The sequence below is a fragment of the Seriola dumerili genome, unplaced genomic scaffold (genome assembly GCF_002260705.1).
Source record: "Seriola dumerili isolate Sdu_G_001 unplaced genomic scaffold, Sdu_1.0 BDQW01000052.1, whole genome shotgun sequence".
NCBI lineage: Eukaryota > Metazoa > Chordata > Actinopteri > Carangiformes > Carangidae > Seriola > Seriola dumerili.
Window position 1 is genome coordinate 12,371,255 of NW_019174307.1, and position 19,395 is coordinate 12,390,649.

The following is a 19,395-nucleotide window of genomic DNA, read 5'->3' on the forward strand; positions in this document are numbered from 1 at the left end:
CCACTCTCACCTTTATCTTCCTGCTCATGTTTTTTTCAAACAAGGGATGACAGTCAGGACATAGCAGTTACTGTGTAGTCATTAGAAAGGAAAATTATTTGCAAAAGTTTTTTGGACTTTACCCTCAACTCTGAAATGGTCACAGTATCAGTTTGGAAATGCACTGAAATACGTGGCACACAATATCCAAATTATATTTTTTGTAAACATTTGTTGAACTGTGAAAGAAAAGTATACTAATGTTTGCATATTTTTATTTCTTAAAAAGTGTTTGTTGTGTTGCTGTTTTCTGACTGAATAGATCATCCACGTAAAGATGGTGACCCCTCGAGGTGTCATTGAAAAGAGTTGTCAGGGCCCACGCATGTCCACGGGCCCAGATATTCACCACTTCATCATGGGCTCAGAAGGTTTGCTTCCTTTCTTATGTGATTTCAGTGCACGTGGGTACATAGGCACGTGTGTGTTAACATGAGTTTGTGGGTCTGTAAAAATCTTTGTGATAAAACAGTAACATCAGGGCGGTTCTCATGCTGTGGGGTTCTTACACATTAACCAGCTTTGGTGAAGATGTGATCTGGAGGGGTGTTAGTTAGGAACCAGCGAGTGTCCTCCCTACCCCATCTGCGGTGCCCTGTCCTTGTGAATGCCCACAGAGAATACTGCCATATGCCAGGTTTCCCCTACATAATGAGGAGGTTCAGAGACTCTTGGCATCGTTATGTTAAACAGCTGTGGATACAAACTTTATATTCGCCCTACAAAGCTCAGCAATCTGCTCCCTGACTGGGCTGGGATCATGGAAGAAGTCTCCATTTGTACTCTTTAGAACTGATTTCAGTTCCAAGAGCACACCAGTATAAGATCAAAATCAAAGTTTGCTATTTATTGCTGAATTACCAGTAATACATCTGCATAAATGAAAGATTTTAAAAAGTTGCATCATGACTGTTCTGGTTATACAGTATAAGCCACTCTGTGATACTAAACCTAGACCTGTGTAATCTGATCACAATCAGACCTCCTGCTTTGGCTGACACTTGTCATGTTGGCAATATTTTATATGAAGTCAGCCAGATTTATTTTTACTCTGCATGACTCAGTCAGCATACAGTTAATGATCTTATGAATTCTTTATGCCTGAATAATCTTTGCCATAAATTGTAAACACATGCAAGTACATGGGGTTATATAGAGTTCATGTAGTTTCCCTTAATCTTACTTCTCCAAAAGGAAAATTTGTAGGGCAGTGACAGCACTGAACACAGTACTGTAAATCAGGGTTCCTGTCAACACTTCCCCTCTGATGTTAAAATTACGGCCCCCTCGAGTTTTCCGATCTGATATGTATGAACTAAAAATGAAAGGGAACTTTCACATGTACATTTCTATGTGTAAAAGCATGTGAAATAATTCAAACATTATGACAGTCATCAGAACATTAAGACTTTAGATAACGTTAAGACTTTAAGAGGGTAGACATACTGTATGTTTATCAGAGGTCAGAAAACTTCATGTAGTCGGTGAGGAAGAGTGTTAACATTCAGCTGTAAAGCCACATTTCCAAAATAACTGCAGTATTTTTAAGTTCTTCATCCTTAAAACACGTTCTGTCATTAAAGTAAAAACTGAAGACTTGCCTCTTTGTCAACAGAAAAAACCTTTTCAAAGTTAAATATTTGTAAAAACAGAAATTTTATAGCTTGTACCATGGCTCCAAAAACTCCAAAACTCCAAAATGTGCAATTCAACAGACAGTCTGGTCCAAGAGTCTGAGACCACTTTTACATAGGAATCTTTTAAAAAAGGCCTAGTTTAACTATCACTAATAATAATAGATATAGGCTAATGTCTAGTATTGCAACATATAAGAGCATGTAGAGTAAACCATCTGAAGGTGAGTTTGCCGTATGGGATTGGTGCACAAATAGAGATGCGACAGGACCACACGTCTCTGGGAGTACATGTTCTTCTGGGAGGCCTAACACCAGAGCTGAGAGGTCACACCACCGCTCGGTTTCATTAAAATTATCTATCTCCTCACCCCAGAAATCCCATCCTGCAGTCTGACAGTAGGCCACAAGAACCACAACAACAACAAAGCACCACTCTAAAACCCTCAGCTATGCTCTGCATGCTAAGTGGAACGCATCCATTTTATTAGAAATTACTGTGAAACCTCGAATTTCTCATTCACTGCACAACAACCGGGTCTCTCTATCTCTGTGACCTTGAAATAGCCTGAATGCAAAGTATTTTCTTTACCCCTGCTACAACCAGTGTAAAGGATGATTGGAATAATCAATGATAATTCCTTTGTCATTTAAACCCCTCACAACTGTGGATGTAATGTCGCTATGTAAAGCCAACCAGTGCTAAACTAATGGACAGAGGTGGTTTTTTCATTATTAAGTGGTGGCTTCACAGTGGTCAGTGTTGTCCCCAAAGCTTTTTTTTTGTTCAAAAGCATTTGATATTAAAAGCAGAGAGATTTATAATTTATAAAATTTATAGGGAATAGTTCCTCTCGCCAAATACTAATCCTGTAAGAGGAGGTTGGTTTAATAGCTTCAGTCATGGCAAAAATGGCTTAAGCTGCAATCCAGCATTTCTTAGCATTGCATTCGTCCCCAGGAGGAGAGTGTTTTTCTGACCTTGCTGTTCTTATTACCTCCCTTTATTTCTCACTTGCTCACCCTCCTTTACCCTTTTGCACTAGCTCCTCCCTAGCTCTCGCTTCTCTCTCTCTCACACACGCTCTCTCTCTCTCTCTCTCTCTCACTCACACACACACACGCTCACTCTCTCTCTCTCTCTCTCTCTCTCTCTCTCTCTCTTCGATCTCTGGCCTTCTCTGACTCCTCTCGTATTGCTCCCTCAGTGACTCCTCCTGCCTACTATCAGTAGGGAGGGGCCTGTCTAAAGCCTAATGGAGTCACATGTTTTCCACTGGACCACTAGGGAGCAGCGTGTGGCTTGTAGTGTCACATTAGAGGGCTCATTAACAGCCATAACAGGCTGAGGAAGCCTCCTAATGGACCAGCTATGTTCAGGGGAGATGCATCTCTAAATGGACATTGTATGTAGTGATACAAAGCATTCAGGCTGGGCAAAGTCAAAAGCTTTGGTTTACACTGATAAAATTCACAAACATGAAAGTAGAGCTGTTACTAACAATTATGCTTTCTGATTCATTTTACAATTACTTGATTAATCATTGAGCCAATTGAATCTCCTATATGACCATTACAAGTTGTGTTGTTCGACCAACAATACAAACTCCAAATATACTTAATTTATAATGATGGAAAGCAGAAAAAAGCAGCAAATCCTCACATTTAAGAAGTTGGCATTATGTTCGATAAACCACTTAAACAATTGAAGATAATCAAAATTGCCGAACATTACTTTTCTGTCAGTTGACGTGTTGTTCCAGCACTACCTTAAATGACTGTAACACAGTGTTAGCACATCATACAGTTTGCAAATATGCAGTTTGAGAACAAAGGTATTGTGAAATTAATTGGTCCTGTAACATGAAAACTGGATTCACAAAATAATTGACTGGCTGGCAAGTAAGTTGTTGGGAATTAGGATGGGAAAGTGGTCTCAGACTTCTGGACCCAACCGTAAACTATTCCTCATGCTAAGATGAAACAAAGTTTCACCAGTGAAAGAAAAACATTCAGCTAGGTCCCCATAGGACTTACCATTTCTTTATAATGTTCTATTTGCTATATATGCTCTTATTAGTGATGTTGTATTGTTGTCTGTTGTTATCAATGATGATGATTCACACAATGTTTTCCCAGACATTTGTCATTTTTAATGGAAGAGGTTATTATACTTAGGTTAGATGTTATGACACATTGCACACACATTCGTATTATCTCATTAAGATGAATGTCTGACTAGGATTCCTGCTGCTGATATTTATTGTGGCAGAAACTAGAGAATAATTGAGTTTTTTACCATGCACTTTGTGTGTGTGTCAAACATTTCCTAAATTAAAAAAGCCATAGAAAGCCAAAGCCAACATCTGGTCCATGTTGCTCTCATGTCGTCTTTTGCAGAGATTGCATCAGATTTTCTGTTTTTCTTGTCACTAAATGTAATTTCATACACTCGCTGTAGTTAAGAGAGGGAAATCTGAAGCCCTATATCTTTCTCTTGAAAGTCAGAAAAAAAGGTCTACATAGTGTCACAACATATAAACACAGACTTTTTTGGTTTATGATAAATAATATTAATGTTACAGATTGGAGGGATGGCAAACGGCACTCCCTAGTTACAGCTCACTGTCAACTTGGATACTTGTATGAGAACAGCTTTTTTTTCTTTTTTTTTATCCCAAGTATTAATCACAGACACATTTGCTGTGGGAGGGAGAGTAGACACTCTGGTTTTCAGACATGCAATGTGACTCCTTCAGCGGCAGCAGCTTACGACTGACAGTTTTCAGGGTCATAAGGTCAGCCCGAGGTTTCCTTGTACCTGTATATGTGGTGCTGCTGTTGGCCTCACTGCCTTTGATAGAGCCCTGCTTTATTTCCTTGTGCTCTTAAGCTGATAAATCTTAGTTGTCCCCCAGTGTGTGGTAGAAAACCAGATCTACCAGGTGAAATGTGATACAAAGGTCACCCCAAAAACCCTTGGGACATGTACCAGAACCCTGTAAAACAGTCTTAAGTTCCGCTCTAAGAGGGGGTTAGGTCATATAAATTGTGGGAATTGATTTACTTCTTTTTGTGCAACTCAATTTCTCTCACTATGATTTTCCACAGGAACCCTGGGTGTGGTTACTGAGGTAACGATGAAGATTCGTCCCATGCCGGAGTATCAGAAATATGGCTCGGTTGTTTTCCCTAATTTTGAGCAGGGAGTTGCTTGTCTTCGAGAAGTTGCCAGACAGGTAACGTGTTAATATTTTCTTTAAAATGTTGCACTTTGTTAGTCACTGCTTTCTTCCCCTGTCTCAACATGAGACTAATGCCAGACACTTTTAGTGTGTGTGCCCAAACTAAGTAGTAAGTAAGTAGTAAGTACTAAGTACTAAGTAAGCACTTTCCAATCTTCACTTGATCTCTTCACTTAAAACTGGCCTGCCAACAGAAATCAGAAAAAAAACAAATCAAATCGTATTTTTAAACCAACTTATTCTTTATGTTTAAACATAACTTGTCCAAACTAGACTAACATAATTCAACACTATTACAGCTATTATAAAAAAAAAACTGTAACCAGATGTTGAGACTCTTTATTGCCCAGACCCTGCAGAACATGTTGTCTTTATATTAACAGCATCTTACAAGTGCAAAGGCATATTTTTAGTGTTTGTGTCCACCAGTAGAACATGGTGGGTTCAGTATTTTCCACTGTTGCTTAAAGACACCAAGCCCAGTTTTTGTGTGATGTCCAACATCAATACTTCTCCTCAGTTGATCAGTAAATTCACATAATAAGTGCAGTTCATCCTTTTTCCCCTCGCTGTTTTTTCCGTTCTCCTCCTGCAACCAAAGCAGCACAGGGTGATGATCCCAAAACAAAGCAAATCAAAACTTGACTGTGCCAGTTGGAACTTTTTATCAAATGCATCATCTACAGACTGTACATACAAGAAACCAAAGGCTTTAAAGCCAAAGTTCCAACAGTTGCACTGAATTTTGACACTGATAAATATTGGTTAAATTTAGTCTGATATGATCTGGAAGTTTTTTTTTTTTTCATTTAATATAATTCTGCCAATTTGCAGGACCTGTGATTCAAACAAAATAATATAGACCAACTTTTTTTCCAGAGGTGTGCTCCAGCATCTATACGACTCATGGATAATGAACAGTTTAAATTTGGTAAGTTTTGTTACATCATTCACATTTTAGCCCAGTCTCAGTATATCACTGCAACTAAGCTTTATAATTGACCTGGTTTTCATTTTCAGGAAGTGTTCTTTCCTTTTAGGCACTGATGTAACCTTTGGCTTTGATCAGAGAGCTTTGCGACATGTGGCACATGGCAGGCTTTTAACCAGCAGTATAATAGTAATCATATTTATTTAGAGTTGAATATTGTTCCTCACATTGTATATCTTTTTTTCAATATTGGGTTGATGCTTCATTGATGTACTATATACCTCTGAGAGAAGAACAATGAATGGCAATGGCACAGAATCCAATGATTTTACCTTCTGAAGCACTTAATTGGTAAATTGATTATTATTTCTGTAGCAGAATAGCTGCACACACACAAACACACACACACAGATAAGGAATTGAAACAAGATAAAAAAAATGACCCTGGCCAAAATTAAGTAGTTGTTACATTGAAGTTTTATGATGTTGTTTCTTAAGGTCTAGTGGAATACATCTGCCGTTGCCAGAGATCTCTGTAAAGTTCCCCAGTCTCCAGGGATCTCATTATCTCCACTATATTTCCACTTTTCACAGAGTAGGCACTTCTTAGCATTAAGTAGGGAAGATGAAGCGACCAGGTTTTTCACTAATAACTAAAACTCATGGCTCTGTGATACCTTCTTGGGCTTATTAGTGGCTTGTCCTCACTTTTAATCATGTTGGCTGTTGAGTAAGGAGAGTTGATGTATTCACAGGTCTTTTTCAGATTGGGACTACAAGTACAATTTAGCACTGCCTGTCTTGATACACAAGATGAAAAATGAGAATGTTGTAGTAAGTAGCAGGGTGTGTTGATATGCAAAAAAAACAAGCAAACCACGGAGGGGAGAGTTAAAAGTGAAATTATGCACAGTGTAGGTGTAATTTTCTCTCTCTGGATGTTCAGTATTTAATTAACGAGTATGATAGCTGTGAGAGACCTAAAGACCTGCAATCAAATTTTGGAATGGAAACAATTAGGACACTAAGTGATGAAGAGACTTGAGCATGAAGGGAAATAAATGAACTGTTAAGTCTCGGCGACATCACCCGTGACTTCCCCGCTGTGATTGATAACCATCCCATTGGCCCCAGCCCCTCATTTTCGCTTGTCCACGGGCGCTTTTGTGCGTCCGATCAGGAATAAATCAAAAAGTGTGGGTGAGGAAGACGGATATCGCTGTGTCAACCCCACTTCCCTTCGGAAACCCTCTGATTTATAGTCGCTGTCGCTGGCAGCCACTGGCCAGTTGTAAAGTTATTCAAATGTTACCATTTGTTTTTCCTCCTTTTGTTTGAAACCCCCAAATAAATCTGACTCGCTTGCCCTCTCAGAACACTGAAGCATGCGAGCAGAAGCGGGGTGTGACTAACGTGTGAAAAATATTATCAGTTTTTCAGGCTCCCGTCTTTGTGAATAAATGGAGCTGATTTTTATCTGATATTTTCACAGGTCATGCCCTGAAGCCTCAAGTGTCTTCAATTTTCACATCTTTTTTGGACGGGTTGAAGAAATTTTACATCACCAAGGTAAAAAAAAATAATAATTAGAGGCGAATATCACCATTTGCTTGGTGCGAGTGTTTGTTCATGGAAAGTGAATCCAACTCTTTAATCACCAGTTCAAAGGGTTCGACCCCAACCGCTTGTGTGTGGCCACCCTGCTGTTCGAGGGAGACCGTGAGAAGGTTCTGCAGCATGAGAAACAAGTTTATGACATTGCTGCAAAATTTGGGTAAGTATTTATAGCCTCAACTTCTTCCTGTATCAGAACACCCCACTTCGCAAAGATCACTTAAAGATCCTGGCAACACAAATGACAAAGCACCATTTAGCAGGATTTTGAACATGATAGGAAGCTGCCTGAGGTGTTGATGGCACCTTTTTTTTCACCAGCCATTGCGTGGTAGCAGTGGAAAGGATGTAGAAGCATAGTTACACTCTTCAGATTTGGTCTTCCACTCAGTAGTTTGTCTCGGATTGATGGATCACCTGTAGATGTCCTCCTGTCAGGCCAGCTTTTATGTTAAAGTAGGTGTGGTGTGGGCGGTGATAGTGGGGCACAGCTCCCCTCAGGCAGCACAGGGCGAGGGGACACAGCCTGGAAGTGCTTTGCTGTTGTGATTGATCATGAAATGGATCAATGAAGACTTTTGGTGGAAATCAGTTACCTGTCAGCCAGAGAGGGACACTCTCTCTCTCTATCCTGAGCCTGTTTTCAAACCCCTCACCCCTAAAAAGCATCACAGATGGGTTCATCCTAGAATAAGTTAACCTTTGTGCCATTCAACTGGTTATAATGATCAAAAATGATTTTTATTTGTGATGGCCGTGAAGTCATAATTTTGAACATGTTGTTTCGGTGAAGAGTTCACTGTTTCAAAAATGCTTTGTGTCGTTAACAGATAGAAGCCATTTATACACAGCTATCTAACAAGAGAACTGATATGTGTGAATGTTATTCTTTATTTTCTAAATGCTCCGGTATCCTTTCTTTTGGTTATATTTTTAGAAACTGGGAAGATTCCTGTGATTATTATTCATGATTTAAAAAGTGGTACAAATGTAATTTTGATGAATCAAAAATTTCTAAGGCAATTAAGTTTTAAAGGCATCATCTGCAATGCAACTTTTCTGTCATTGAACCATTTCTTATTTTCTTTTTCCAACTTTACTACTTAGCACTTTTCCCGTATTTCTTCTTTTCCTTTCTTATTACCAGAAGATTTTCTCATCCTAGCTTAATAAATCTTGGGTACATGGCGACATAATAATAATTTAAACCAATCTGCTTCCAGAACAGATTTTATTGTTAATATACCTTGCATATAAATATAAATGAAATTTGGCTCACTTAAAAAGAAGCACTGATGCAAATGTTACCAGTTTACTCTTGTTGTAACCATCACCTTGTTGAATGTAACCTAAACCAGTCCAACAGGGACATACCAGGGATCCTCAGTGCTCCTCACTGGGCAACATCACCCATTTCTTCCTGACTATGTATAACTGTTTGTCTTACCGTTTGGCAAAGTGCCCAGATTTGCAGGTAGCTCGAGCACTGTCCTGGTAGTAGCCAGCAATTAAATCTTAAGAAACTTGTCAGTTACATGCAACACCCTCTGCTTTATTGCATTATTTCAAATAAATCATGATCACCCATCAGATCAAGTGCCAGTGATGGATTAGTGTGGTTCTGTAAGGAATATTTTCTTGTGGTGTCTAGAAACAGGAAGAAGGGTGAAAATCAATATAGCGATTTTCTAATGAGCTTGGTCTGATTAGTTTGGGTGGTAGATGAAAATCTGATTACCCACTGCAGGTGATGGATGTGTGGCTGACCTGTGGCGATGCACAGAGCATAGCTTCATTGATCTGTACGTTGTTGGATTGACAGGCTCCCAGGCAGCTGTTGTGAGGGGGAGCGGTCAGACCAACAAAGCTAGAAGAAAAGAGCTGTTAAATATTAACCCTGTTATCTGCTTCCAGGGGCCTGGCAGCTGGAGAGGACAATGGGCAAAGGGGCTACATGTTGACCTTCGTCATCGCTTACCTCCGGGTGGGTCACTCCTTTGGCTTTTTTTCAGCCTGAGCTGATGGGCAGGTGGGGCGGTGGGGTGACGCAGTCTGACAACAGATAGGATAGTGAGCAACACAGAAAGGCTGCAAAATGTGACCTCAGGAGGTCTTTGATTTGATCTGGTCACAGTTGTTGTCAGGGTGTCTAACACTGAGGTATCTATGTCATGAGGACAGCACAGTGGCTGCAGTCAGAATGACAATCGAGAGTTGTCTTAGGTCAATTCTGTCAGAGGCCTCTTTAAGTCTTAAGAAAAACTGAAACTGACACAAAGTGGCTTCTTGAATTAAGGTTCCAGAGCTGAACAGATACACAGTCTTCAACCTTTTCTTACTTCTACAACTGGCAGGCTTTCTGCACAGATGATGGCTTGGAAGTTTGGCTTGAAAAGACAAATTAGTCCTCTCTCACAAAATGTAACCATCTAAGCAACACGCCACAAACATTTGAGCAATGAAATTAGCTATAAACTGATATGTCACGAAGAAGTTGCCTGTTCCTCAAATGCTTCAAGAAACACAGAAAAACCCTCAAACCAAAAAAGCTAAAGAAACACAATTTTGTATCACAACACTAGGTTGCTACAGCGCAAGTAAACCTGTTGTCTGATTACCTATATAACCTGGTTTCTTATGTGCAGGGAAACATAACTGATAGACCATTCACCTATCAGCCTTCTAACGCTAATGTTGTCTCCTGCACAGGACTTGGGGATGGACTACTATGTGATCGGGGAGTCCTTTGAAACCTCTGTGCCTTGGGACAGGTAAATACACTTATATGAGCTGTGGGCTTTCCCCTGTTAAATTTAAATAGCGGTTAACATTTTTCTTTACTCACCTCCCACACATTCAGTCCTGAGAGAGTCCTCTGTCTTCCTCCTGCTCCTGTTTCCCCTCCTTTCTTTTATTTTGTCTTTGCCTCTGTCTTTGATGTTCATCTTCATGCCTGCCTTCTCTCCCCTATTACCCAGCTCTGCGTTGGCGGAAGCTTTGCCTCCTCAACCTACAAACCCACCATTATTGATATATATGCGCACACACACACACACACACACACACACAGACACACAGACAGAGGAGAGATCCATGTGTGTGTTCGGTGTGGGGGAAATGTAATGTGAGGCACAGATTCATCTCACATCCACATGTGGTGTGTTCTGCATTTTCTACATGTTTTCATCATTTTTTTTTTACACACACACAACAAACAGGAACACACTCAGCTCCATGTCGTGTAACATGCCTGACGGGAGAGACCAAGAGATCAGGCACTGAGGCGAGCATATGTGCCTGGCTCATTACCCATCCTCCTCCCCATCCTCCACACTCCACACACGGCTGCACATGCTTAGGGCTGGCAGCCATTTCCACACCACAATGGCCATCATGTTAGTCTGTCTCGCCTCCTCCTCTTTCAAGGCCTTGTGATCTTTTTCCAAATTTTAATAATTTTGCACCTGATTCCCCCCATCATGTTTTAAACACAAACATCACAGTTTGGACTGCACTTTTAAAACCTTTCATTAGCAAGTTGTGACATTACGAAGTCTAATTTTATTTCTGTTTTGTCTGGTCCAAACTTGAGTTTTTCAATCGCCCATTTACTTTATTTCCAGGGTGTTGGACATTTGCCGGAATGTAAAGGCGCGCATCGTTCGAGAGTGTAAAGAGAAAGGAGTGCAGTTTCCACCTTTATCCACATGCAGGTATTGTTTGAAAACATGAGTCGGAGCCTGAAGGTAGAACACACACTCATAATATTCATTGGATCTCACAATGGATACCAGTGCAGATACAATGTCTTATTTTCCATACCAACACCAAAAGAACTATTTTATATCAACTGTCTTTAAATAATACAAACTAGTGCTGCAACTTATGATTATTTCCCTTCTATCAATTATTTTTTCCAATTGATCAATTAATCATTCAGTGTCATAAAATAGTTAGAAAATCCCTACTCTTCAGATTGCTCATTTTGTCTGACCAACAGTTCAAAACCCCAAATTTTCAATTTGCATTGATATGAAATTGAGGAAAGCAGCAAATTATCACATTTAAGAAGCAAAAATGAAAGAAATGTTCAGCCTTTTTGCATTATTGTTTTTCTTGATTCTTTTTTTTTTTTTTGGTAAATTGATTGATTGTTTCAGCTCTCATATTAATGTTTTTCTTCAAAACCCTTTTTCTCGTTCAGCAGAAGAAGCTAATGTTCTTAGATATTGTAAAGGGACATGGCTGGTGTTAATCTTTTATTTTTCTTAATGTCAACAAATCCCATGAAAAGACCAAAACCCACAATGTGTTTGTCTGTCTTTTGATACTCTCAGACTTCTCTCCCCTGTCTGTGGCACTCAGCCTGTTCGCTCATACTGAAGACGTAAATCTTTAAAAATGGGTCACAAATACAAACATCTGATCCTACTTTCCCTTTGGGATTGATACATATTTGGTGTGCTAGCAAGTATTTACCAGGAAGGTGTATGTGGGATCGATTCATAATAAACTACAGTGCCCACATTCATTGTAATGAAGGAGCATGTCACCCAGTGTAACAGTGTGGCTCACTGATGTGTTTTAGGACAACCATGGACGTCTATGGCACAGAGGAATAAGATATATAAGGCTTTGGATCCACAGGAAATACTTTTTTTTTTTTGCAAAGTATTGAGATTGCATACTCAGTCCTGCCCCCGACCCCCAGTGAGTTAGCAAGAGCCACACAGACAGACGGACGGACAATCTGACAGACGGCGAGCTGGTTGAGGACCGATTAGTCCTCAGCCTGATTATGCTACAGCCATTCATTTCCCGGCTGCAGTCTGTCACATGATTGATTTGTCCATTTAACCTCTAGAACAGTCAGTGTGCCAGGTGATGGGCCATGTCAAATGAACAAGGGCTCTGCACCCTGCTTCTCCACAGGGAACAAGGCCAGAGAGAGAACATTTTATCCTCAACAAAAAGATTATTATATATGTTCCTCAAGAGAAAACGCCTGAATTCAACCTGTATTTTATTTAGAAGCAGCTACATGACCAGTGAGGAGAGTTTGTTTTTTGTAAAACAACAAAACTGATCAATTTTCTGCTCCACATCAAAGTGACAGTTGAGTCATTCTCTTACCTGCAGAACAAATGTGGCTTAGATGATTCAGTAAAAGTGTTTGATGGCCATTTAATGTGCGATAATGTTATGTTATTAAAGGTGACAGTGCTTCCACACTGCCTCCGCTTTCTGGAAACAATGAATGGAATTGAGGTCAGGGGTTCACTGTGGAAAGCCAAACCTCCCACTTCACTTTGTTTTCCAATTATGAGGGAAAAAAATGCACTTATTGTATGAAAATGGAACCCCTTTACAAAACACTGTGCTTTGGGTTCATGTAAATTAGATTTTTTCAGAGAAGCATCAAGCTTTTCTGTTTCCTTAAACATGACTTATGTGTGTTTTTTACAGGGTGACTCAGACGTACGACGCTGGTGCCTGTGTCTACTTTTACTTTGCCTTCAACTACAGGGGACTCAGTGATCCAGTACATGTGTATGAACAAGTGGAGGTAAGTCCACTTTCCAGCATTATGCCATGCTCCTGTCCTGTTATTACATCTGATGTAATGATATGTTGACTTTCCAGCACCCCGCAGAATGAATGTCAGAATATAGTATTATATGATATTTATATGATATATGGTTTCATTTTTTGTTTCCCAGCATGCAGCTAGAGAAGAAATCCTTGCCAATGGAGGAAGCTTGTCACATCACCATGGAGGTATTGGACTCAAAGAATTTCATACTAAAAAGTCTGTTTTTGTGAACATGTTGTGTGTATTGCTGAAAGCAGGTGCACATTATTCACAGGCAGCAGCCTGAGTTGGATGACTGTTTCATAGCATGAGCATTTATATTTGCACCTTCCCCTAAATTGTAATTTATGAAAAGAGGTTGTTGTGAGTGGCAGCGGCAGCATGGCGAGCTTTCCCGGTGTGCTCTTCCGTGCTAGCGAGCAGGCAGCCAGTCGTGCTGTAAATGTGCATTTGGTCAGAAATCTTTCATTGGTTCCTTCACGTGTCCAAAATATGTTCCTGCAGCTCAGATGAATGGCTCTGACTCGGCTATTTGTTCATTTCACAAGTGACCAAATGAAACGTGAGCAGGGGAGGGGGGCGAAACAACTCTCTGGGCCCCATCAGGGCTAACCGAAATGGCTGCCTTATCTATATTGCCATCCGCCTCGCTGTTTTCATACATCACTTCAGGCTATTCATCACACCTGTCAAAAACAGTATGCAGTGAATCAGCTGCGATATTAAATCACAATTTTTCCTGAAGGCGGGGACGGGTTCAAAATTAAAAGATTGCTAATAAAAAGGAGGCGGCAGGCCGGGGTAAATGATGCAGCCGTTATCGCCGGCTGTATACTGACCTCCAAACGGTGGCCCGGCCACCCCGAGCAGCACAGGGAGGTGACAGGGGGGAGAGGAGGGGATATTGATGCAGCTCCCGTGTGCGAGGCCCACTCTGTAATTGTGATTAATAACAGTGGGGCTTGCTATCTGGGCGCAGACAGGCCGGTTTGTCTGCCCACAATCAGCGCTTGACAAATGGAGCTAGTTTCACTGGTTTTTGTGTATCAAACAAAACAGATGTAGTCAAGGATGGTGAGGTGGGAGGCCACCGGAGGAAATATACATTTTTGTAGCCCTGTGTTTACAGCAGGTCAGCACGGTGCAGCGTGGGCGTAGGTAAGGGAATCTGGGTGTGCAGAGCGCTCTACCTCTTTCTCTGCAGGACATAATACTCAGCTGGCACTCAGCTCATGTGTTGACTGCTTTCCATCTTAACAATGCTGGTGAGTTTAACTTAAGAAGGAGTCAGTTTTATCGCCTCTCCTCACTGGCCAAACCTCTGTCTGTTTGATTATTCTTTGGTTCTGGAAGCCAGAGTACTGGGAGAAATGTCCTCTTTAACTAGGTCACCAGTGTCGCAGCGGTGAAGAGTTGTTGAACATCCATCACTAGGAGAGTCATCCATCTATCAGCCCTGCACCGCGGCTGCCCAGCCCATACCTCCACCTTGGCCATATCACAGGAATGCAGGGCCACTGCCTTACCCCGTCTTTCATGTCCTGACCCCTATTTGTCAGAGAAACCCGGCAAGGGTGAGAACAGTGCGTCGAAGGGGTGAAGCTCAGCTCGGCCTCCACAGTCTCCTCTCTATGAGGGCCACCCCAGGGTGCGCAGCATCTTCACCTCACCTTGTGGCTCCACAGAGTTCCAATCTCTCTAAGTCTGCCAACTGCACCTCCACACAGGTCACTGCACTCAGGAGATAGAAAAATGACCTGATTTAGTGAAGTTCCCCTCGTGCCATTCGCCCTGCGCTTCCCCAGGCTTTTCCACACCAGAGAAATATGCCACCTTAAGAAAAAAAAAAAAAAGAAAAAAAAAGAAATCTGTCATTTAAAATAACTACCTGCACTTCTTTGCATGTCTCAGCTGCACAGACCAAGCATGGTGAGATTGATTGCAATAGCAAGCAAAAAAGAGAGAATATGACAAGATAGATGTGTAAATTATCACAGTGATGGAGGCAATGATGCAGTCCCAGCACCTTCTGTTTTCTCTCCTTAGAGGAGGGAGGGATGGAGGTGGAACACGGGGGGGAAGGACTAAGGAGGAGGAGGTGGTAGAGAGCAGGGTACTTTCTTAGTTATTGGGTAGCAGCTGATTGGGCCCTCTGTCACCATCTGGAGGTTTGTGTGGTATCAGACTCTCTGGTGACCCCGCTGTCTGCCCTGTTTTGTCAGGAGACGGGCCTCACTAGCCTCATGGCTGATCCCCATCTGGGTTTCCTGGCTGGGCTCTGATAACACGGCGCTCTAATGTGTCAGGGCGGCCCCCTCCCTCAACATGCCCTATTAACATGTTGAGGGAGGGGGGCATCTGGTACCGATGCGGAGGAAGGCGCGTGAACACTCATCACACACCTTTGTATTTTCAGACCTCTGTATCTAATCTCAAGTGATTACACTGCCGGTTGGAGGTGTTTACCCAGCGAGCAGCAGCTGTTCCAGGCTGATCTATTCTCAAATTTATCTTTTTGAGTTTTGGAGTAAAGATATTGAATGTTTTCCTTAAGTTGACATGACCTCCAAAAGTTCATATTTACCCAGCTTTGATCTGACATACTGTGACTTTTACATCAGTCTTTGTATTTTCTTTATTCAGTTTAGTTTAGTTTCTTAATGTAGCCTTTCATTAAGTCCCATTGTTTTATTTAACCACTGTAAATCTTCTAATGACTAGTTATTGTTTTTATTTTTTTTCTCTGTGAGACTTTTCAACCTACAGATGCTGCAGGGGTGTTCTTGGTGACTTGGTATACAAAGGTGCATTATTGTGTAACTGCAACATCATAGCTTGATTCAGCCTGGCAACTAAAGCTGCAACTGACAGTTATTTATAAATGATGAATTAATCTATAATTGTTATCTGTAATTGTAATCTGTTTTTTGGTCTTTTTTTAGTCTAAAAAAATAGTCTAAAAAAATATCTAAAAATCATGAAAGAAGCCCATCACAATTAAACAAGCCCATGCTAAACTTAAAGCTGATACAAAAGAGAGAAAAGAGAGAAATGGAACAAATCCTCACATTTGAAAAACTGGACCCAGGGAATCTGAAAAAAAGTAATTATTATCTTCTGTTGATTGACTAGTCAATTCCACTCTGCTAGGCATGGCAGGTTTAAGCTTTTAGGGAGGCCTGGAGCAAATATTGGCTGTTGGACCCCTGTTGTGGTCACTGTATCTAACAGCACTTTCTTTATGAATATACACCATGTGAGCACAGGGCCACAAAGTAAGCTAATACGGGCGGGTCTGCCTTAGTTGATATTGTACCTCAGTAGTTTGGATTACTTAACAAATGTGCAATTAATTAAATTACCAAAAAAAAACAAAACATGATATATAATAATATGCTTTGAGTCTGGGTCTTTTGGGGCCTTCTTCTTCTTCTTCTTCTTCCTCTTCTTCTTCTTCTTCTTCTTCTTCTTCTTCTTGAAGTCTTCATTATCAAATTAAAGAAAAATGCCAATAGAATAAATGCAATTTTCTTTGAAAGAATGATGAATTTAAAACCTCAACATCTACACATCACAGCTGTGGCTCAGTTTCCTCTTCTGCGTTATTCATTCAAAAGTAAAAAAAAATGTAAAAGCTCACAGATTGTGCCATAACATTGTGCAGCTTTATTCGCTCTTAGAAAATCAAAGTTGCTATTTTATTTGAAGTTTTCCAACAAGAGTTTGGCTCCAGCGAGGTTTCCCAGTCCTCCGTAGTAACCAGACCTCTCGCTGGCTCCAGACTCTGCGCTAGGAACCTGTCGGGTACAGACGCTGTGGAGTATGTCGGACTGGACAGCTGGTGAAGCAATGGGCACCCTCACTAGGCTTCATGCCACAGCCACACTCGCTCCTCAGGTTGGAGGAGGGGGCTGGGGGGATTTGGAGGAGGGAGGATGAACAGCGGCTGAGAGCCAAAGTCCTGCTGAGGACAGAGGACCATTGTGTGGTGCTCCACGGTTGGCTTCGGCACCCTGTTGGCGATCAGACCAGTGTCAGAGGGCGCAGAGCAGCGTTCAGGACAAGCAAGCACAACACCCTCGCAGGTCAGCAGGAGGAGCGCGCTCGTGTGCACAATGAGACAGAAACACACACAGAAAACGCCCCGGTGACTCTGGAGGGAGGGAATTGGAGGGGAGTGGTGGCTCAAAGAGTGAGGGAGCCGGGGACGGCCCGCTACAACCGCCAGCCGGCCTCCTCCTCTGGGAACACACAGAGCCTAATGAGTTTGATAGTCTGCTGAGCTCCATAAATCATGCCATGCAAAACATTTCTCCTCTCTGAATAAAAGCATTTATCACCCTCTGTTTATTCACTCACTCTCACAAGATTGATTGGCTCCCAGCAGCCTGCTGAGCAATCAGCCGTGCCGATTCCTCTATTTCTCCCCCTTCGGTCTTCTTCCATGAGTTTATTTATTTATTTATTTTCTCTTCTCTGTCATTCAGTGGGGAAACTTCGGAAGGAGTGGATGAGAGAGACCGTCTCCAATGTCGGCATGGGGATGCTCAAGTCTGTCAAAGACTACGTGGACCCCAATAACATCTTCGGCAACAGGAACCTCCTCTAATATCCCGCTCCTCTCCATCTGTATCTCACCTTTTTCTAAAAGCATCTTGTGCGTTTTGGATTAATAGATACTAAAAGTGAATTTAAAATGGACAGAGATCTTGTCTTTTTCATCATTAGTGTCATTCAGTGCCATTTACTGATTCACCCAAACCTTTTTCTTTTACATTATATTGCACTTAATATGCTGTAACAATCTTTGTCGTTCATGTTGAAGCTCATTTCTGCTGTTGTGTCGTGGCCTCAGCTTGTTGGAGCGGCGGCCACGATGCATCCTGACATGATGCAACAAAACCTTGATTTTTTTTTTTTTTGTCATATTTGCTTTTGTTTAACCTCTTCCTAAAAATCCTTGCCAACATAGTTTACCCTTAAATTTGTTTTTATTTTCCTCTTGTGTGTGCGCGCGTGTGTGCGCATGTGTGTGCGTGTGTCTGTGTGTGTGTGTGTGCGTGTGTCTGTGTGTGTGTGTGTGTGTGTCTGTGTGTGGGGCTCTTCTTTAGTGGTAAGTTCTAGATGAATGCGCTCTCTAAAGCCCTGTGCCTTTCTAAAGCTTTTGTCTGCCTTCCTCTTCTCCTACTGCACACTCTGCTGGTGTACAGTGAGTCCCTTTGTGAAGCAAAACAGACTTGGACATGATGGTGTCAGTGTCTCCTGTTTGTCTTTTTCATGCCCTCATGCCTTTTGTTGTATTGACCTATTGCCATAAGAGACTTTCTCGTCTACGTGTGCGTGTTCCTCTGCTGACCAACTTGTTCCACTAAAAACTCCACACCTACAGCCCCACCAAAAAGTAATAACCCTTAGAATTACAGTATGATTACAAAGAGAGATAATCCTTGTGTGTTTAGTTTTTGTACTGAAATGGTTTTCCTTGCATGGTTTGTTACTGAGAAAGTGACGTGGGAAAAAAAAGCCATCGCGTTTTTTCGATCATGCCTGCTTCAGTTTGACTGTTTTTGCAATTTAAGGCCTCTGGATCCCGGTGCTCACGTTGTACCAAAGACTCAACACATCAGACCATATAAACATTACTATAAACATCTGTCTGATTGTGTAACCGCCACCTTCACATACATTCAAATCATGCACAGCTAAAGTAGATTTTTTTTTTTAATCCACATATGCAAAGACGACCCTTCTGAGAGATATGAAATGTCGATATTTGTGACTGTTACATGTGCTAAAACTTTCTATTAAACTCTACTACATCATGTTTCCTATGTTAAAGACACTGTATTGAATTGTTTCTGCTCCATATAATTGGTTGTTCTTTGTTGTTAATTGTTATTGTATCTATATTATGTAAGAGGTTTCTGGAATGGATACTGTAATGTACTACAATTTGATACCAGACTTGTATCATTTAACTACTCGTTTTGAAGCCAAGTTTAGCTTTAAGAGAGCTGTCTGCTTTTTTTTCCTTCTGATCTGTGCTTCGCATTTTTCACATTTTCCTGGACCACCATGTCCTTTTAATTCTTAATATTCCCCCAAAGAAACAGATTTGTTTGGGATCCACTCACCATCTGATATTTAACCTTCCGTGTCAAAAATGTGTGAGAGCTTTTGAATGTTATGGACGTACCTGTTTTTTTTTTTTTTGTTGTTGTTATTTTCCACTTCTCTTAACAATGTAGTAACATCCAAGTACATTTTGTCAACGCTGTTTGTGCAATAAATTGAACTAAAACATCCCAGTTGATTTATCTCTGAGCTAATATGCAACAC

General features: G+C 41.2%; 1 protein-coding gene across 1 annotated transcript in view; it reads left to right on the forward strand.

Annotated features, from left to right (window-relative positions):
- agps (alkylglycerone phosphate synthase) overlaps nt 1–19,364 on the forward strand; it is a 29,799-nt gene extending 10,435 nt beyond the window's left edge. Inside the window, exons 10-20 of the mRNA XM_022741308.1 lie at nt 302–410; nt 4,785–4,912; nt 5,798–5,849; nt 7,342–7,418; nt 7,511–7,623; nt 9,378–9,447; nt 10,173–10,234; nt 11,087–11,176; nt 12,930–13,029; nt 13,184–13,241; nt 17,544–19,364. Of these exons, the coding sequence (XP_022597029.1) occupies nt 302–410; nt 4,785–4,912; nt 5,798–5,849; nt 7,342–7,418; nt 7,511–7,623; nt 9,378–9,447; nt 10,173–10,234; nt 11,087–11,176; nt 12,930–13,029; nt 13,184–13,241; nt 17,544–17,665 (981 nt within the window). The 3' untranslated portion in view covers nt 17,666–19,364. The remainder of the gene's footprint in view (nt 1–301; nt 411–4,784; nt 4,913–5,797; nt 5,850–7,341; nt 7,419–7,510; nt 7,624–9,377; nt 9,448–10,172; nt 10,235–11,086; nt 11,177–12,929; nt 13,030–13,183; nt 13,242–17,543) is intronic.
- The last annotated feature ends 31 nt before the right edge of the window (nt 19,365–19,395 follow it).